The following is a 19,134-nucleotide window of genomic DNA, read 5'->3' as shown; positions in this document are numbered from 1 at the left end:
GCTCATCTTTGATGATACCAGCCCAAACCAGTACTCCACCTCCACCTTGCTGGTGTCTGAGTTGGACTGGAGCTCTCTGCCCTTTACCAATCCAGCCACGGGCCCATCCATACTCACTCTCATTTCATCAGTCCATAAAACCTTAGAAAAATCAGTCTTGAGATATTTCTTGGCCCAGTCTTGACGTTTCAGCTTGTGTGTCTTGTTCAGTGGTGGTCGTCTTTCAGCCTTTCTTACCTTGGCCATGTCTCTGAGTATTGCACACCTTGTGCTTTTGGGCACTCCAGTGATGTTGCAGCTCTGAAATATGGCCAAACTGGTGGCAAGTGGCATCTTGGCAGCTGCACGCTTGACTTTTCTCAGTTCATGGACAGTTATTTTGCGCCTTGGTTTTTCCACACGCTTCTTGCGACCCTGTTGACTATTTTGAATGAAACGCTTGATTGTTCGATGATCACGCTTCAGAAGCTTTGCAATTTTAAGAGTGCTGCATCCCTCTGCAAGATATCTCACTATTTTTGACTTTTCTGAGCCTGTCAAGTCCTTCTTTTGACCCATTTTGCCAAAGGAAAGGAAGTTGCCTAATAATTATGCACACCTGATATAGGGTGTTGATGTCATTAGACCACACCCCTTCTCATTACAGAGATGCACATCACCTAATATGCTTAATTGGTAGTAGGCTTTCGAGCCTATACAGCTTGGAGTAAGACAACATGCATAAAGAGGATGATGTGGTCAAAATACTAATTTGCCTAATAATTCTGCACTCCCTGTACGTAAAGGTATGGAACAGCACTACTGAAGGGTGTATGTAAGCACAAGAGACACTGCCTGGTCTCTGCAGCATGTAAAATAGCCAAAAAACATCCACAGCACCCAGAAGAATCTTTTCAAGACTTTATTAAGACAGTAACATAAGCTTATTTTACTGTCATAATACAGTGTTGAAAAGATTCTTCTGGGTGCTGTGGATGTTTTTTGGATAACTTAAAGGGACACTAAACCCATATTTTCTCTCTCGTGATTCAGATAGAGCATGCAATTTTAAGCAACTTTATAATTTACTCCTATTATCAATTTTTTTTCGTTTTCTTGCTATCTTTATTTTAAGACGCAGGAATAAAAGCTTAGGAGCCAGACCATTTTAGGTTCAGCACCTGGGTACTGCTTGCTGATTAGTGGCAAAATGTAGCAACCAATCAGCAAGCGCTATCCAGGGTAGGGTGCTGAACCAAATGGGCTGGCTCCTAAAAACTTTTATTCTTGCTTTTTCAAATGAAGATATTTAGAGAACAAAGAGATCTGGTAGTGTCTGCTGGGTAGAAGTAGGTATTAACAGTCTACACTTTATATAGACTCTACTACAGCATTGCAGGATATACCATGTATGCTCATTTTATCTATGCTGTTGGTTTGCTTTTCCCCTCTATATTTATCTTTAGATTTGTTTTTGTCTTATTATAAGTCTCTTGAAGTAAATAAAAATGCACATTAACCCCTTAACTGCAATTAAATCTGAAACCACCGGTAGATTAAACCCTTAAAGGGACATGAAACCCAAACATTTTCTTTCAAAATTCAGATAGAGAATACAATTTTAAACAACTTTATACTTTACTTCTATTATCTAATCTGTTTCATTATCTTGGTATCATTTGTTGAAGGAGCAGCATTGCACTAATGGTTTCTAACTGAACACAAGAGTGAGCCAATCACAATCAATATATATGCAGCCACCAATCAACAGCTAGAACCTAGGTTCTCTGCTGCCCCTGAGCTTGCCTAGATAAACCTTTCAGCAAAGGATAACAAGAGAAGGAAGCAAATTAAATAATAGAAGTAAATTGGAAAGCTGATTAAAATTGTATGCTCTATCTGAATAATGAAAAAACATTTTTGGGTTTCATGTCCCTTTAACCATCATGTTGACTTAGCCTTCCCAGTGCATTTACCTCATATTCTTCATTGTTAGGGGATCATTAGAAGAGAACATTGTTGCTAATATTTTTTTAGGATGAAAACAGCATATGGTAAGTAACTACGTGGATATGTGGTTAATGTGATGGGGTGGCTAAGGGCGACTTAGTGGTTGAGTCATTTGGGCTGAAGGTCTCAGAGCTACTTTTGGTTGAAGGGATATGAAACCCAAGAAGTTATTTTGTGATTCAGACAGAACATACCATTTAAAAAATAGTTTCCAATTTAATATCAAATTTGCTTTGTTCCCATTATAGTATCTGTTGAAGAGATAAAAAGGTAGGTACCTGGAGCACAACATGGCAGGAAATAGTGCTGCCCTCTAGTGCTCTTGCAAATGTATAACATACCTGCAAAACTGCTCCCATATAGTGCTCCAGAAATGGGCCAGTTCCTAAGCATAAGTCCCTCCTTTTCAACAAAAGATACCAAGAGAACAATTTTTTTTGCAATTTAGCAAGTTCTTTAAAATCACATGTTCTATCTGAATCATGAAGTAAACATTTTGGGTTATTATTATTATACTTTATTTATGAAGCGCCAACATATTCTGCAGCGCTGTCCATGGATACAATTAATTTAAACAAAACAATATAAAACTTGTAAGAGACAGGACAAAATTTACAAACACATACAGGAGGGATTGAGGGCCCTATTCCCGTGAGAACTTACAATCTACAATAATTCTATAGGGGTCTTGAGTGGGGCTAAGGGTTAATACAGTTTCCGGAGGTTGGATATGAAGGCTAAGGGGCAGTGGTAAAGTTTAATCTTATGTGCTATAATACCGGTACCTGTAACATTAGTACCAATGTTATAGTGACCTGGGTAAAATACTAAATGATGTCCGGCCACAAAGGCAAAAAAACAGGAATGTGTTGCTTATATTTAATGAGTACAAGTAGCAAGTTTTCACTAAATATGAGCTATTTGAGTAGGATCTCATCATTAGAATGAAGCCACTACACAAAACGACAGCAACACCTCAATTGCATTGCATTGCATGGTAGGATGTCGAGTGCCTTGTGCATTCTTGGAGAGCTTGGACATCCTTAGCTAAAAAGTGCATTCTACTTAAAGGCGACCTTTTTTTTTTTTTTTAAGCTCATGTGGATATTTAGAACAAAAAAGGGTCTTAACAGGTGGAGAAAAATAATGGAGACCAGACCATAATATTTCAGAAAAGGGGAAACCCATTTAGGGGCAGATCTTTTATTAACTGCTAGCAGGACTCTGAGCTCTTGCTAAGTGAGAAAACATACCAGAAACATTTCTTGAGAAGAGAAATATATGTAATTGGTCAGTTACTCAAACCACACTGCATCACTAGCAAAGGCTAGTCAAAAACAGATAGAAAAAACAAAGGCAGATTTGTTGTGCTAGCTAAACTAAAGGGATAGTAAAGTCCAAATTAAAAACTTTTATTATTCAGATAGGTTATGTAATTTTAAACAACTTTCGAATTTACTTTTATCATCAAATTTGCATTGTTCCTTTGTTATTTTAGTTGAAAGCTAAACCTAGGTCGGCTCATATGCTAATTCTTAAGCCCTTGAAGGCCACCTCTTATCTGAATGCATTTGACAGTTTTTCACAGCTAGAGGACGTTAGTTCATGTGTTTCATATAGATAACACTTTAGCTCATGCACGTGAAGTTATTCAAGAGTCAGCACTAATTGCCTGAAATGCAAGTCTGTCAAAAGATCTGAGATAAGGAGGCAGTCAGCAGAAGCTTAGATACAAGGTAAGTACAGAGGTAAAAAGTATATTTCTATAACAGTATTGGTTATGCAAAACTGGGGAATAATAAATAAAGGAATTGTGTATCTTTTTCAACAATAACATTTTTGGTGTTTACTATCCCTTAAAGGGACAGTATACACCATATTTTTTTTATATAACTGCATGTAATAAACACTACTATAAAGAATAAGATGCACAGATACTGATATAAAAATCCAATATAAAACCGTTTAAAAACTTACTTAGAAGCTTCCAGTTTAGCTCTGTTGAAAAGGTAGCTGGAAAGCCCTGCAAGTGGGAAATAAGACACTCCCCCTCCCCCTGCATATGATAAGACCCTTTACACAAACAGGAGCAAGCTGGAGTAGGTATACGTTGGTATTCTCCTACAAATTTGGGACTTGGTTAGGAGTCTGAAAATCAGAGCAATGTTATTTAAAAATAAACAAAACAACAAAAAAACTGTATGGGCTATATAAATAGATCATCTGCAAAACATTAATTATGCAAAGAAAAATCTAGTGTATAATGTTTCTGTTACAGTTCATGTTATGTGGGTTCCCTTCTAGACAAAGCTACAAGTTATGTGACAAGCATCTTAGGTTAGGAGTTTCATAAAACAGTAGCAAGTAGGCCAAAACAGGGTAATAAATATTACATAAAAGCTTATAATAAATCATCACAAAATGAGTGATAGCGGTTTTACTGCACACTCTACATGTGCAGCAGAATATAAATGTATGACAAATGCAACATTTTAATTTTTGAGACCTTCCTTTTAAAGAAATACATACCTTGTGTAAACCAATGCTAAAATTCCCAAACCCAATCATGTTGAGAAAAGTTTGGCCTTGGGGCATTCTAATGTTGATACAGTGAAGAGCAAAAGGGTGCAGTTTCATAACATCACTCATTTTTTCTGACGAGTATTAGTAACACATTATACATAGAAAGTGTGGAACGAACAATAACTTTAGATATTTATATTGCAAAACAAAACACCCTGTCATTGATGTGAACAAAATACACACTTCTATCATCTTCCTGGTGCTAACCATCAGACTTGTGGCATTTACATACTACAAGACATGTGATTGTTTACGTAATATTGGCACCATTAGTTGCGCTGACATAACTATTGCGTACTTCGCATGATTTATCCACTGTTCTCATATCACATCCTCTGTATTTGTCATATATACGTACTGTAGATATAACATAATGTTTAGCAATTCATATTACAGGGCAAAGTAGAGCCCTGGGCCATGTAAAATCCATACGACAGCAAGGCTCTATTTGTGTATATATTAATTCACACTCCGGGGCTAAAAAATATTAAGTGTTCAGCCCTATATGCTGCATTTCAGATATTTCAGCCATATATTTTTTTGCTAGATTATACTGCTATTCTTGTCCCCTGGCGTCGCTATTGCTTTGCCACGGACTCTGCGCGTTTCATATCCTCTTCATAACATAACAGCTCTGTTTATGCAACTATCCAAGTTCCAGGGCTGTCCCGCCCCGCTCTGGCTTGCCAGCCCGCAGTGATAATAAGATCCCAGGAAACAAAATGGCGCACAGCTGTCGGTGGCGCTTCCCAGCTCGGCCCGGAACCGGCCGAAGACTGGGGGCTAGACTGAGGCTGTTTGCTGCACTGCGAGATGAGGGAAGTGGGAACAGGGAGGGCACCGTAAGTCCCGGGAGTAGCGGGGGGCTAGTGCCCGGTTATGACGCGGCTCTGCAGGTGTCTGTAAGGATCGGGAGCAACCTGAGGAGATTTAGAGAACTGAGCGGCGGGAGCAGCGAGGAGGTAAGAACTACACCGGGGAGCGCGGGAAACTGACGTAGCTACTCAGGTGTGTGCAGGGGCTATGTGTATTGCGTGATGCAGGACTTATACTCATTTATGTGTGTGGCACTGGCTATATGACTGCACTGATGGTGCAGGAGATATCTGTGTGTAATATTCAGCGCATAGGGGGTGTTGGTGTTTCTGTGTATATAACAGTAATGGGATCGTTTGTTCTATGGCTGCAGGTGGTATGCAAGTGTATATGATTGGACTGAGATGTAGGTGTTGTGCCTGTTTAATCCTATACTCGTGGATGCAGGATGTATTTGTATGACTGGAATAGATGTTGGAAGTGTCAGTGAGTAGTAGGGATGGGGGTAGGCAGTGGGAATGTGTCTAGTTTGTGTATGACTGAATAGGAGAAAGCACTAGGGGGTGTGTCTGGTGTATACATGGGGTGTGTGTCTGGTGTATAAATGGACTGGGGAAAAGGACTGGGGTGTGTGTCTGGTGTATACATGGACTGGGGGGTGTGTCTGGTGTATACATGGACTGGGGGGTGTGTCTGGTGTATACATGGACTGGGGGGTGTGTCTGGTGTATACATGGACTGGGGGGTGTGTCTGGTGTATACATGGACTGGGGGGTGTGTCTGGTGTATACATGGACTGGGGGGTGTGTCTGGTGTATACATGGACTGGGGGGTGTGTCTGGTGTATACATGGACTGGGGGGTGTGTCTGGTGTATACATGGACTGGGGGGTGTGTCTGGTGTATACATGGACTGGGGGGTGTGTCTGGTGTATACATGGACTGGGGGGTGTGTCTGGTGTATACATGGACTGGGGGGTGTGTCTGGTGTATACATGGACTGGGGGGGGGGTGTCTGGTGTATACATGGACTGGGGGGGGTGTCTGGTGTATACATGGACTGGGGGAAAAGCACTGGGTGTGTGTGGTGTATAAATGGACTGGGGGAAAAGCACTGGGTGTGTGTGTGGTGTATAAATGGACTGGGGGAAAAGCACTAGGGGGCGTGTCTGGTGTATAAATGGACTGGGGGAAAAGCACTAGGGGGCGTGTCTGGTGTATACATGGACTGGGGGAAAAGCACTGGGGGAAAAGCACTAGGGGGCGTGTCTGGTGTATAAATGGACTGGGGGAAAAGCACTAGGGGGCGTGTCTGGTGTATAAATGGACTGGGGGAAAAGCACTAGGGGGCGTGTCTGGTGTATAAATGGACTGGGGGAAAAGCACTAGGGGGCGTGTCTGGTGTATAAATGGACTGGGGGAAAAGCACTAGGGGGCGTGTCTGGTGTATAAATGGACTGGGGGAAAAGCACTAGGGGGCGTGTCTGGTGTATAAATGGACTGGGGGGAGTGTCTGGTGTATAAATGGACAGGGGGGAAAGCACCGGGGTGTGTCTGGTGTATAAATGGACAGCGGGGAAAGCACCGGGGGTGTGTGTCTGGTGTATAAATGGACTTGGGGAAAAGCACCAGCTGTGTGTCTGGTGTATAAATGGACTGGGGTGTGTGTCTGGTGTATAAATGGACTGGGGGAAAAGCACCAGCTGTGTGTCTGGTGTATAAATGGACTGGGGTGTGTGTCTGGTGTATAAATGGACTGGGGGAAAAGCACCAGCTGTGTGTCTGGTGTATAAATGGACTGGGGTGTGTGTCTGGTGTATAAATGGACTGGGGGAAAAGCACCAGCTGTGTGTCTGGTGTATAAATGGACTGGGGTGTGTGTCTGGTGTATAAATGGACTGCGGTGTGTGTCTGGTGTATACATGGACTGGGGGAAAAGCACTGGGAGTGGCTGTCTTCTGTATAAGTGGACTGCGGGAAAAGCACTGGGGGGGGGGGGGCGGCTGTCTGGTGTATAAGTGCACCAGGGGTGGCTGTCTGGTGTATGTTTACTGGGGGAAAAGCACTTGGGGGGTTGTCTGGTGTATAAGTGGACTGGGGGAAAAGCACGGGGGGGGTTGTCTGGTGTATAAGTGGACTGGGGTGTGTGTCTGGTGTATAAATGGACTGCGGTGTGTGTCTGGTGTATACATGGACTGGGGGAAAAGCACTGGGAGTGGCTGTCTTCTGTATAAGTGGACTGCGGGAAAAGCACTGGGGGGGGGGGGTGGCTGTCTGGTGTATAAGTGCACCAGGGGTGGCTGTCTGGTGTATGTTTACTGGGGGAAAAGCACTTGGGTGGCTGTCTGGTGTATAAGTGGACTGGGGGAAAAGCACGGGGGGGGGTTGTCTGGTGTATAAGTGGACTGGGGGAAAAGCACTGGGGGGGTTGTCTGGTGTATATAAGTGGACTGGGGGAAAAGCACTGGGGGGGTTGTCTGGTGTATATAAGTGGACTGGGGGAAAAGCACTGGGGGGGTTGTCTGGTGTATAAGTGGACTGGGGGAAAAGCACTGGGGGGGGTTGTCTGGTGTATAAGTGGACTGGGGGAAAAGCACTGGGGGGGTTGTCTGGTGTATAAGTGGACTGGGGGAAAAGCACTGGGGGGGTTGTCTGGTGTATAAGTGGACTGGGGGAAAAGCACTGGGGGGGTTGTCTGGTGTATAAGTGGACTGGGGGAAAAGCACTGGGGGGGTTGTCTGGTGTATAAGTGGACTGGGGGAAAAGCACTGGGGGGGTTGTCTGGTGTATAAGTGGACTGGGGGAAAAGCACTGGGGGGGTTGTCTGGTGTATAAGTGGACTGGGGGAAAAGCACTGGGGGGGTTGTCTGGTGTATAAGTGGACTGGGGGAAAAGCACTGGGGGGGTTGTCTGGTGTATAAGTGGACTGGGGGAAAAGCACTGGGGGGGTTGTCTGGTGTATAAGTGGACTGGGGGAAAAGCACTGGGGGGGTTGTCTGGTGTATAAGTGGACTGGGGGAAAAGCACTGGGGGGGTTGTCTGGTGTATAAGTGGACTGGGGGAAAAGCACTGGGGGGGTTGTCTGGTGTATAAGTGGACTGGGGGAAAAGCACTGGGGGGGTTGTCTGGTGTATAAGTGGACTGGGGGAAAAGCACTGGGGGGGTTGTCTGGTGTATAAGTGGACTGGGGGAAAAGCACTGGGGGGGTTGTCTGGTGTATAAGTGGACTGGGGGAAAAGCACTGGGGGGGTTGTCTGGTGTATAAGTGGACTGGGGGAAAAGCACTGGGGGGGTTGTCTGGTGTATAAGTGGACTGGGGGAAAAGCACTGGGGGGGTTGTCTGGTGTATAAGTGGACTGGGGGAAAAGCACTGGGGGGGTTGTCTGGTGTATAAGTGGACTGGGGGAAAAGCACTGGGGGGGTTGTCTGGTGTATAAGTGGACTGGGGGAAAAGCACTGGGGGGGTTGTCTGGTGTATAAGTGGACTGGGGGAAAAGCACTGGGGGGGGTTGTCTGGTGTATAAGTGGACTGGGGGAAAAGCACTGGGGGGGTTGTCTGGTGTATAAGTGGACTGGGGGAAAAGCACTGGGGGGGTTGTCTGGTGTATAAGTGGACTGGGGGAAAAGCACTGGGGGGGTTGTCTGGTGTATAAGTGGACTGGGGGAAAAGCACTGGGGGGGTTGTCTGGTGTATAAGTGGACTGGGGGAAAAGCACTGGGGGGGTTGTCTGGTGTATAAGTGGACTGGGGGAAAAGCACTGGGGGGGTTGTCTGGTGTATAAGTGGACTGGGGGAAAAGCACTGGGGGGGTTGTCTGGTGTATAAGTGGACTGGGGGAAAAGCACTGGGGGGGTTGTCTGGTGTATAAGTGGACTGGGGGAAAAGCACTGGGGGGGTTGTCTGGTGTATAAGTGGACTGGGGGAAAAGCACTGGGGGGGTTGTCTGGTGTATAAGTGGACTGGGGGAAAAGCACTGGGGGGGTTGTCTGGTGTATAAGTGGACTGGGGGGAAAAGCACTGGGGGGGTTGTCTGGTGTATAAGTGGACTGGGGGAAAAGCACTGGGGGGGTTGTCTGGTGTATAAGTGGACTGGGGGAAAAGCACTGGGGGGGTTGTCTGGTGTATAAGTGGACTGGGGGAAAAGCACTGGGGGGGGTTGTCTGGTGTATAAGTGGACTGGGGGAAAAGCACTGGGGGGGGTTGTCTGGTGTATAAGTGGACTGGGGGAAAAGCACTGGGGGGGGTTGTCTGGTGTATAAGTGGACTGGGGGAAAAGCACTGGGGGGGTTGTCTGGTGTATATAAGTGGACTGGGGGAAAAGCACTGGGGGGGGTTGTCTGGTGTATATAAGTGGACTGGGGGAAAAGCACTGGGGGGGGTTGTCTGGTGTATATAAGTGGACTGGGGGAAAAGCACTGGGGGGGTTGTCTGGTGTATATAAGTGGACTGGGGAAAAGCACTGGGGGGGTTGTCTGGTGTATATAAGTGGACTGGGGGAAAAGCACTGGGGGGGTTGTCTGGTGTATATAAGTGGACTGGGGGAAAAGCACTGGGGGGGTTGTCTGGTGTATATAAGTGGACTGGGGGAAAAGCACTGGGGGGGTTGTCTGGTGTATATAAGTGGACTGGGGGAAAAGCACTGGGGGGGTTGTCTGGTGTATATAAGTGGACTGGGGGAAAAGCACTGGGGGGGTTGTCTGGTGTATATAAGTGGACTGGGGGAAAAGCACTGGGGGGGGTTGTCTGGTGTATATAAGTGGACTGGGGGAAAAGCACTGGGGGGGGTTGTCTGGTGTATATAAGTGGACTGGGGGAAAAGCACTGGGGGGGTTGTCTGGTGTATATAAGTGGACTGGGGGAAAAGCACTGGGGGGGTTGTCTGGTGTATATAAGTGGACTGGGGGAAAAGCACTGGGGGGGTTGTCTGGTGTATATAAGTGGACTGGGGGAAAAGCACTGGGGGGGTTGTCTGGTGTATATAAGTGGACTGGGGGAAAAGCACTGGGGGGGTTGTCTGGTGTATATAAGTGGACTGGGGGAAAAGCACTGGGGGGGTTGTCTGGTGTATATAAGTGGACTGGGGGAAAAGCACTGGGGGGGTTGTCTGGTGTATATAAGTGGACTGGGGGAAAAGCACTGGGGGGGTTGTCTGGTGTATATAAGTGGACTGGGGGAAAAGCACTGGGGGGGTTGTCTGGTGTATATAAGTGGACTGGGGGAAAAGCACTGGGGGGGTTGTCTGGTGTATATAAGTGGACTGGGGGAAAAGCACTGGGGGGGTTGTCTGGTGTATATAAGTGGACTGGGGGAAAAGCACTGGGGGGGTTGTCTGGTGTATATAAGTGGACTGGGGGAAAAGCACTGGGGGGGTTGTCTGGTGTATATAAGTGGACTGGGGGAAAAGCACTGGGGGGGTTGTCTGGTGTATATAAGTGGACTGGGGGAAAAGCACTGGGGGGGTTGTCTGGTGTATATAAGTGGACTGGGGGAAAAGCACTGGGGGGGTTGTCTGGTGTATATAAGTGGACTGGGGGAAAAGCACTGGGGGGGTTGTCTGGTGTATATAAGTGGACTGGGGGAAAAGCACTGGGGGGGTTGTCTGGTGTATATAAGTGGACTGGGGGAAAAGCACTGGGGGGGTTGTCTGGTGTATATAAGTGGACTGGGGGAAAAGCACTGGGGGGGTTGTCTGGTGTATATAAGTGGACTGGGGGAAAAGCACTGGGGGGGTTGTCTGGTGTATATAAGTGGACTGGGGGAAAAGCACTGGGGGGGTTGTCTGGTGTATATAAGTGGACTGGGGGAAAAGCACTGGGGGGGTTGTCTGGTGTATATAAGTGGACTGGGGGAAAAGCACTGGGGGGGTTGTCTGGTGTATATAAGTGGACTGGGGGAAAAGCACTGGGGGGGGTTGTCTGGTGTATATAAGTGGACTGGGGGAAAAGCACTGGGGGGGTTGTCTGGTGTATATAAGTGGACTGGGGGAAAAGCACTGGGGGGGTTGTCTGGTGTATATAAGTGGACTGGGGGAAAAGCACTGGGGGGGTTGTCTGGTGTATATAAGTGGACTGGGGGAAAAGCACTGGGGGGGTTGTCTGGTGTATATAAGTGGACTGGGGGAAAAAGCACTGGGGGGGGTTGTCTGGTGTATATAAGTGGACTGGGGGAAAAGCACTGGGGGGGTTGTCTGGTGTATATAAGTGGACTGGGGGAAAAGCACTGGGGGGGTTGTCTGGTGTATATAAGTGGACTGGGGGAAAAGCACTGGGGGGGTTGTCTGGTGTATATAAGTGGACTGGGGGAAAAGCACTGGGGGGGTTGTCTGGTGTATATAAGTGGACTGGGGGAAAAGCACTGGGGGGGTTGTCTGGTGTATATAAGTGGACTGGGGGAAAAGCACTGGGGGGGTTGTCTGGTGTATATAAGTGGACTGGGGGAAAAGCACTGGGGGGGTTGTCTGGTGTATATAAGTGGACTGGGGGAAAAAGCACTGGGGGGGTTGTCTGGTGTATATAAGTGGACTGGGGGAAAAGCACTGGGGGGGTTGTCTGGTGTATATAAGTGGACTGGGGGAAAAGCACTGGGGGGGTTGTCTGGTGTATATAAGTGGACTGGGGGAAAAGCACTGGGGGGGGTTGTCTGGTGTATATAAGTGGACTGGGGGGAAAAGCACTGGGGGGGTTGTCTGGTGTATATAAGTGGACTGGGGGAAAAGCACTGGGGGGGTTGTCTGGTGTATATAAGTGGACTGGGGGAAAAGCACTGGGGGGGTTGTCTGGTGTATATAAGTGGACTGGGGGAAAAGCACTGGGGGGGTTGTCTGGTGTATATAAGTGGACTGGGGGAAAAGCACTGGGGGGGTTGTCTGGTGTATATAAGTGGACTGGGGGAAAAGCACTGGGGGGGTTGTCTGGTGTATATAAGTGGACTGGGGGAAAAGCACTGGGGGGGTTGTCTGGTGTATATAAGTGGACTGGGGGAAAAGCACTGGGGGGGTTGTCTGGTGTATATAAGTGGACTGGGGGAAAAGCACTGGGGGGGTTGTCTGGTGTATATAAGTGGACTGGGGGAAAAGCACTGGGGGGGTTGTCTGGTGTATATAAGTGGACTGGGGGAAAAGCACTGGGGGGGTTGTCTGGTGTATATAAGTGGACTGGGGGAAAAGCACTGGGGGGGTTGTCTGGTGTATATAAGTGGACTGGGGGAAAAGCACTGGGGGGGTTGTCTGGTGTATATAAGTGGACTGGGGGAAAAGCACTGGGGGGGTTGTCTGGTGTATATAAGTGGACTGGGGGAAAAGCACTGGGGGGGTTGTCTGGTGTATATAAGTGGACTGGGGGAAAAGCACTGGGGGGGGTTGTCTGGTGTATATAAGTGGACTGGGGGAAAAGCACTGGGGGGGTTGTCTGGTGTATATAAGTGGACTGGGGGAAAAGCACTGGGGGGGTTGTCTGGTGTATATAAGTGGACTGGGGGAAAAGCACTGGGGGGGTTGTCTGGTGTATATAAGTGGACTGGGGGAAAAGCACTGGGGGGGTTGTCTGGTGTATATAAGTGGACTGGGGGAAAAGCACTGGGGGGGTTGTCTGGTGTATATAAGTGGACTGGGGGAAAAGCACTGGGGGGGTTGTCTGGTGTATATAAGTGGACTGGGGGAAAAGCACTGGGGGGGTTGTCTGGTGTATATAAGTGGACTGGGGGAAAAGCACTGGGGGGGTTGTCTGGTGTATATAAGTGGACTGGGGGAAAAGCACTGGGGGGGTTGTCTGGTGTATATAAGTGGACTGGGGGAAAAGCACTGGGGGGGTTGTCTGGTGTATATAAGTGGACTGGGGGAAAAGCACTGGGGGGGTTGTCTGGTGTATATAAGTGGACTGGGGGAAAAGCACTGGGGGGGTTGTCTGGTGTATATAAGTGGACTGGGGGAAAAGCACTGGGGGGGTTGTCTGGTGTATATAAGTGGACTGGGGGAAAAGCACTGGGGGGGTTGTCTGGTGTATATAAGTGGACTGGGGGAAAAGCACTGGGGGGGTTGTCTGGTGTATATAAGTGGACTGGGGGAAAAGCACTGGGGGGGTTGTCTGGTGTATATAAGTGGACTGGGGGAAAAGCACTGGGGGGGTTGTCTGGTGTATATAAGTGGACTGGGGGAAAAGCACTGGGGGGGTTGTCTGGTGTATATAAGTGGACTGGGGGAAAAGCACTGGGGGGGTTGTCTGGTGTATATAAGTGGACTGGGGGAAAAGCACTGGGGGGGTTGTCTGGTGTATATAAGTGGACTGGGGGAAAAGCACTGGGGGGGTTGTCTGGTGTATATAAGTGGACTGGGGGAAAAGCACTGGGGGGGTTGTCTGGTGTATATAAGTGGACTGGGGGAAAAGCACTGGGGGGGTTGTCTGGTGTATATAAGTGGACTGGGGGAAAAGCACTGGGGGGGTTGTCTGGTGTATATAAGTGGACTGGGGGAAAAGCACTGGGGGGGTTGTCTGGTGTATATAAGTGGACTGGGGGAAAAGCACTGGGGGGGTTGTCTGGTGTATATAAGTGGACTGGGGGAAAAGCACTGGGGGGGTTGTCTGGTGTATATAAGTGGACTGGGGGAAAAGCACTGGGGGGGTTGTCTGGTGTATATAAGTGGACTGGGGGAAAAGCACTGGGGGGGTTGTCTGGTGTATATAAGTGGACTGGGGGAAAAGCACTGGGGGGGTTGTCTGGTGTATATAAGTGGACTGGGGGAAAAGCACTGGGGGGGTTGTCTGGTGTATATAAGTGGACTGGGGGAAAAGCACTGGGGGGGTTGTCTGGTGTATATAAGTGGACTGGGGGAAAAGCACTGGGGGGGTTGTCTGGTGTATAAGTGGGACTGGGGGGGAGATGCTGTGGCTGGTGTGCGAATGGTCTGGGGGGGGATGCTGTGGGGTGAGTGGCTGGTGTATGAATGTACTAGGGGGGAATTCAGTGCTGTGTGCGTGGCTGGTGTTTGAATGGACTGGAGGGGATGCTGTGGCTGGTGTATGAATGTACTACTGGGAAATTCAGTGCTGTGTGTGGCTGGTGTATGAATGGACTGGAGGGGATGCTGTGGCTGGTGTAGGAATTTCTGGGGGTGTTGCACCGGGGAGTGTGTGTGTGTTGTAGGAATGGTCTGGGGCTGTTGAGCCGGGGGATGGGTGTGGTGTAGGAATGGTCTGGGGCTGTTGAGCCGGGGGATGCGTGTGGTGTAGGAATGGTCTGGGGCTGTTGAGCCGGGGGATGCGTGTGGTGTAGGAATGGTCTGGGGCTGTTGAGCCGGGGGATGCGTGTGGTGTAGGAATGGTCTGGGGCTGTTGAGCCGGGGGATGGGTGTGGTGTAGGAATGGTCTGGGGCTGTTGAGCCGGGGGATGCGTGTGGTGTAGGAATGGTCTGGGGCTGTTGAGCCGGGGGATGCGTGTGGTGTAGGAATGGTCTGGGGCTGTTGAGCCGGGGGATGCGTGTGGTGTAGGAATGGTCTGGGGCTGTTGAGCCGGGGGATGCGTGTGGTGTAGGAATAGTCTGGGGCTGTTGAGCCGGGGGATGCGTGTGGTGTAGGAATGGTCTGGGGCTGTTGAGCCGGGGTGTGTGTGCGTGTGGTGTAGGAATGGTCTGGGGCTGTTGAGCCGGGGTGTGTGTGCGTGTGGTGTAGGAATGGTCTGGGGCTGTTGAGCCGGGGTGTGTGTTTGTGTGGTGTAGGAATGGTCTGGGGCTGTTGAGCCGGGGTGTGTGTTTGTGTGGTGTAGGAATGATTTGGGGGAGTTGCAACGGGGAGTGTGTAGTGTAGGAATGGTCTGGGGGAGTTGCACCGGGGTGTGTGTGTGGTGTTGGAATGGTCTGGGGGAGTTGCAGTGTGTGGTGTAGGAATGGTCTGGGGGAATTGCACCGGGGAGTGTGTAGTGTAGGAATGGCCTGGGGGAATTTAAACCGGGGAGTGTGGGTGTGTGGTTTATGAATGTTCTAGGGGAGTTGCACCGGGGAGTGTGTGTGTGTGGTTTATGAATGGTCTAGGGGAGTTGCACCGGGGAGTGGGTGTGTGGTTTATAAATGATCTGGGGGAGTTGCACCGGGGAGTGTGTGTGTGTGGTTTATGAATGGTCTAGGGGAGTTGCACCGGGGAGTGGGTGTGTGGTTTATAAATGATCTGGGGGAGTTGCACCGGGGAGTGTGTGTGTGTGGTTTATGAATGGTCTAGGGGAGTTGCACCGGGGAGTGGGTGTGTGGTTTATAAATGATCTGGGGGAGTTGCACCGGGGAGTGTGTTGTGGTGTAGGAATGATCTGGGGGAGTTGCACTGGGGAGAGTGTGTGTGGTGTAGGAATGGTCTGGGGGAGTTGCGCCAGGGAGTGTGTTTGTGTGGTGTAGGAATGGTCTGGGGGAGTTGCGCCGGGGAGTGTGTTTGTGTGGTGTAGGAATGGTCTGGGGGAGTTGCGCCGGGGAGTGTGTTTGTGTGGTGTCGGAATGGTCTGGGGGAGTTACACCGGGGTGTGTGTTTGTGTGGTGTAGGAATGATTTGGGGGAGTTGCAACGGGGAGTGTGTAGTGTAGGAATGGCCTGGGGGAGTTGCACCGGGGAGTGTGTGTGTGTGGTGTAATAATGGTCTGGGGGAGTTGCACCGGGGAGTGTGTGTGTGTCGTGTGTAGGAATGATTTGGGGGAGTTGCACCGGGGAGTGTGTGGTGTAGGAATGGTCTGGGGGAGTTGCACCCGGGAGTGTGTGTGGTGTAGGAATGGCCTGGGGGAATTTCACCGGGGAGTGTGTGTGTGTGTGTGGTGTAGGAATGGTCTAGGGGAGTTGCACCGGGGAGTGTGTGTGTGGTGTAGGAATGGTCTGGGGGAATTGCACCAGGGTGTGTGTGTGCTGTTGGAATGGCCTGGGGGAGTTGCACTGTGGAGTATGTGTGTTGTGGTGTAGGAATGGTCTGGGGGAGTTTCACCGGGGATGTGTGTGTTGTGGTGTAGGAATGGTCTGGGGGAGTTTCACCGGGGATGTGTGTGTGTGGTGTAGGAATGGTCTGGGGGAGTTTCACCGGGGATGTGTGTGTTGTGGTGTAGGAATGGTCTGGGGGAGTTTCACTGGGGATGTGTGTGTTGTGGTGTAGGAATGGTCTGGGGGAGTTTCACCGGGGATGTGTGCGTGTGGTGTAGGAATGGTCTGGGGGAGTTGCACCGGGATTGTGCGTGTGGTGTAGGAATGGTCTGGGGGAGTTGCACCGGGGGGTGGGTGTGGTGTAGGAATGGTCTGGGGGAGTTGCAGTGTGTGGTGTAGGAATGGTCTGGGGGAGTTGCAGTGTGTGGTGTAGGAATGGTCTGGGGGAGTTGCACCGGGGAGTGTGTAGTGTAGGAATGGCCAGGGGGAATTTAAACCGGGGAGTGTGTGTGTGTGGTTTATGAATGGTCTAGGGGAGTTGCACCGGGGAGTGGGTGTGTGTGTGGTGTAGGAATGGTCTGGGGGAGTTGCATCGGGGTGTGTGTGTGGTGTAGGAATGGTCTGGGGGAGTTGCAGTGTGTGGTGTAGGAATGGTCTGGGGGAGTTGCAGTGTGTGGTGTAGGAATGGTCTGGGGGAGTTCACCGGGGAGTGTGTGTGTGGTGTAGGAATGGTCTGGGGGAGTTGCACCGGAATGTGTTGGAATGACCTGGGGGAGTTGCACCGTGGAGTGTGTAGTGTAGGAATGGCCTGGGGGAGTTTAAACCGGGGTGTGTGTGTGTGTGTGTGTGTGGTTTATGAATGGTCTAGGGGAGTTGCACCGGGGAGTGTGTGTGTGTGTGTGGTTTATGAATGGTCTAGGGGAGTTGCACCGGGGAGTGTGTGTGTGGTTTATGAATGGTCTAGGGGAGTTGCACCGGGGAGTGTGTGTGTGGTTTATGAATGGTCTAGGGGAGTTGAACCGGGGAGTGTGTGTGTGTGGTTTATGAATGGTCTAGGGGAGTTGCACCGGGGAGTGGGTGTGTGGTTTATAAATGATCTGGGGGAGTTGCACCGGGGAGTGTGTGTGTGTGTGGTGAAGGAATGGTCTGGGGGAGTTGCACCGGGGAGTGAATAATAATAGTCTGGGGGAGTTGCACCAGGGAGTGTGTGTGTGTGTGTGGTGTAGGAATGATCTGGGGGAGTTGCACTGGGGAGAGTGTGTGTGGTGTAGGAATGGTCTGGGGGAGTTGCACCGGGGAGTGTGTTTGTGTGGTGTAGGAATGGTCTGGGGGAGTTGCACCGGGGAGTGTGTTTGTGTGGTGTAGGAATGGTCTGGGGGAGTTGCGCCGGGGAGTGTTTGTGTGGTGTAGGAATGGTCTGGGGGAGTTGCGCCGGGGAGTGTGTTTGTGTGGTGTAGGAATGGTCTGGGGGAGTTGCGCTGGGGAGTGTTTGTGTGGTGTAGGAATGGTCTGGGGGAATTGCACCAGGGTGTGTGTGTGTGTGGTGTTGGAATGGCCTGGGGGAGTTGCACTGTGGAGTATGTGTGTTGTGGTGTAGGAATGGTCTGGGGGAGTTGCACCGGGGGGGGGGGGTGTGTGGTGTAGGAATGGTCTGGGGGAGTTGCACCGGGGGGGGGGGTGTGTGGTGTAGGAATGGCCTGGGGGAGTTGCACCGGGGGTGTGTGTGGTGTAGGAATGGTCTGGGGGAGTTGCACCGGGGGTTGTGTGTGGTGTAGGAATGGTCTAGGGGTGTTGCACCGGGATGTGTGTGTGGTGTTGGAATGGTCTGGGGGAGTTTCACCGGGGATGTGTGTGTGGTGTTGGAATGGTCTGGGGGAGTTTCACCGGGGATGTGTGTGTGGTGTAGGAATGGTCTGGGGGAGTTGCACCGGGGGTTGTGTGTGGTGTAGGAATGGTCTTGGGGAATTGCACCAGGGTGTGTGTGTAGTGTAGGAATGGTCTGGGGGAGTTGCACCGGGGAGTGTGTAGTGTAGGAATGGTCTGGGGGAGTTGCACCGGGAGTGTGTGTGTGTGGTGTAGGAATGGTCTGGGGGAGTTGCACCGGGGGGTGTGTGTGTTGTAGGAATGGTCTGGGGGAGTTGCACCGGAGGGGGTGTGTGGTGTTGGAATGGCCTGGGGGAGTTGCACCGGGGGTGTGTGTGGTGTAGGAATGGTCTGGGGGTGTTGCACCGGGATGTGTGTGTGGTGTAGGAATGGTCTAGGGGTGTTGCACCGGGATGTGTGTGTGGTGTTGGAATGGTCTGGGGGAGTTTCACCGGGGATGTGTGTGTGGTGTTGGAATGGTCTGGGGGAGTTTCACCGGGGATGTGTGTGTGGTGTAGGAATGGTCTTGGGGAATTGCACCAGGGTGTGTGTGTAGTGTAGGAATGGTCTGGGGGAGTTGCACCGGGGAGTGTGTAGTGTAGGAATGGTCTGGGGGAGTTGCACCGGGAGTGTGTGTGTGGTGTAGGAATGGTCTGGGGGAGTTGCACCGGGAGTGTGTGTGTGGTGTAGGAATGGTCTGGGGGAGTTGCACCGGGAGTGTGTGTGTGGTGTAGGAATGGTCTGGGGGAGTTGCACTGGGGGGGTGGGTGTGTGTGTGGTGTAGGAATAGTCTGGGGGAGTTGCACCGGGGTGTGTGTGTGGTGTAGGAATGGTCTGGGGGAGTTGCACTGGGGGGGTGGGTGTGTGTGTGGTGTAGGAATAGTCTGGGGGAGTTGCACCGGGGTGTGTGTGTGGTGTAGGAATGGTCTGGGGGAGTTTCACCGGGGATGTGTGTGTGTGTGGTGTAGGAATGGCCTGGGGGAATTTAAACCGGGGAGTGTGTGT

General features: G+C 50.2%; 1 protein-coding gene across 1 annotated transcript in view; it reads left to right on the top strand.

Moving 5' to 3' along the window:
• Positions 1–5,289: 5,289 nt before the first annotated feature.
• The window catches only part of KMT2A (lysine methyltransferase 2A), a 555,423-nt gene continuing 541,578 nt past the window's right edge, over positions 5,290–19,134 (top strand). The window contains exon 1 of the mRNA XM_053691137.1: positions 5,290–5,534. Within this exon, the coding sequence (XP_053547112.1) occupies positions 5,295–5,534 (240 nt within the window). The 5' untranslated portion in view covers positions 5,290–5,294. The remainder of the gene's footprint in view (positions 5,535–19,134) is intronic.

This window comes from Bombina bombina, chromosome 8 (assembly GCF_027579735.1).
Source record: "Bombina bombina isolate aBomBom1 chromosome 8, aBomBom1.pri, whole genome shotgun sequence".
Taxonomy (NCBI): Eukaryota; Metazoa; Chordata; class Amphibia; order Anura; family Bombinatoridae; genus Bombina; species Bombina bombina.
Note: the sequence above shows the minus strand (reverse complement) of the source record. Positions and strands in the feature narration are given on the sequence as shown.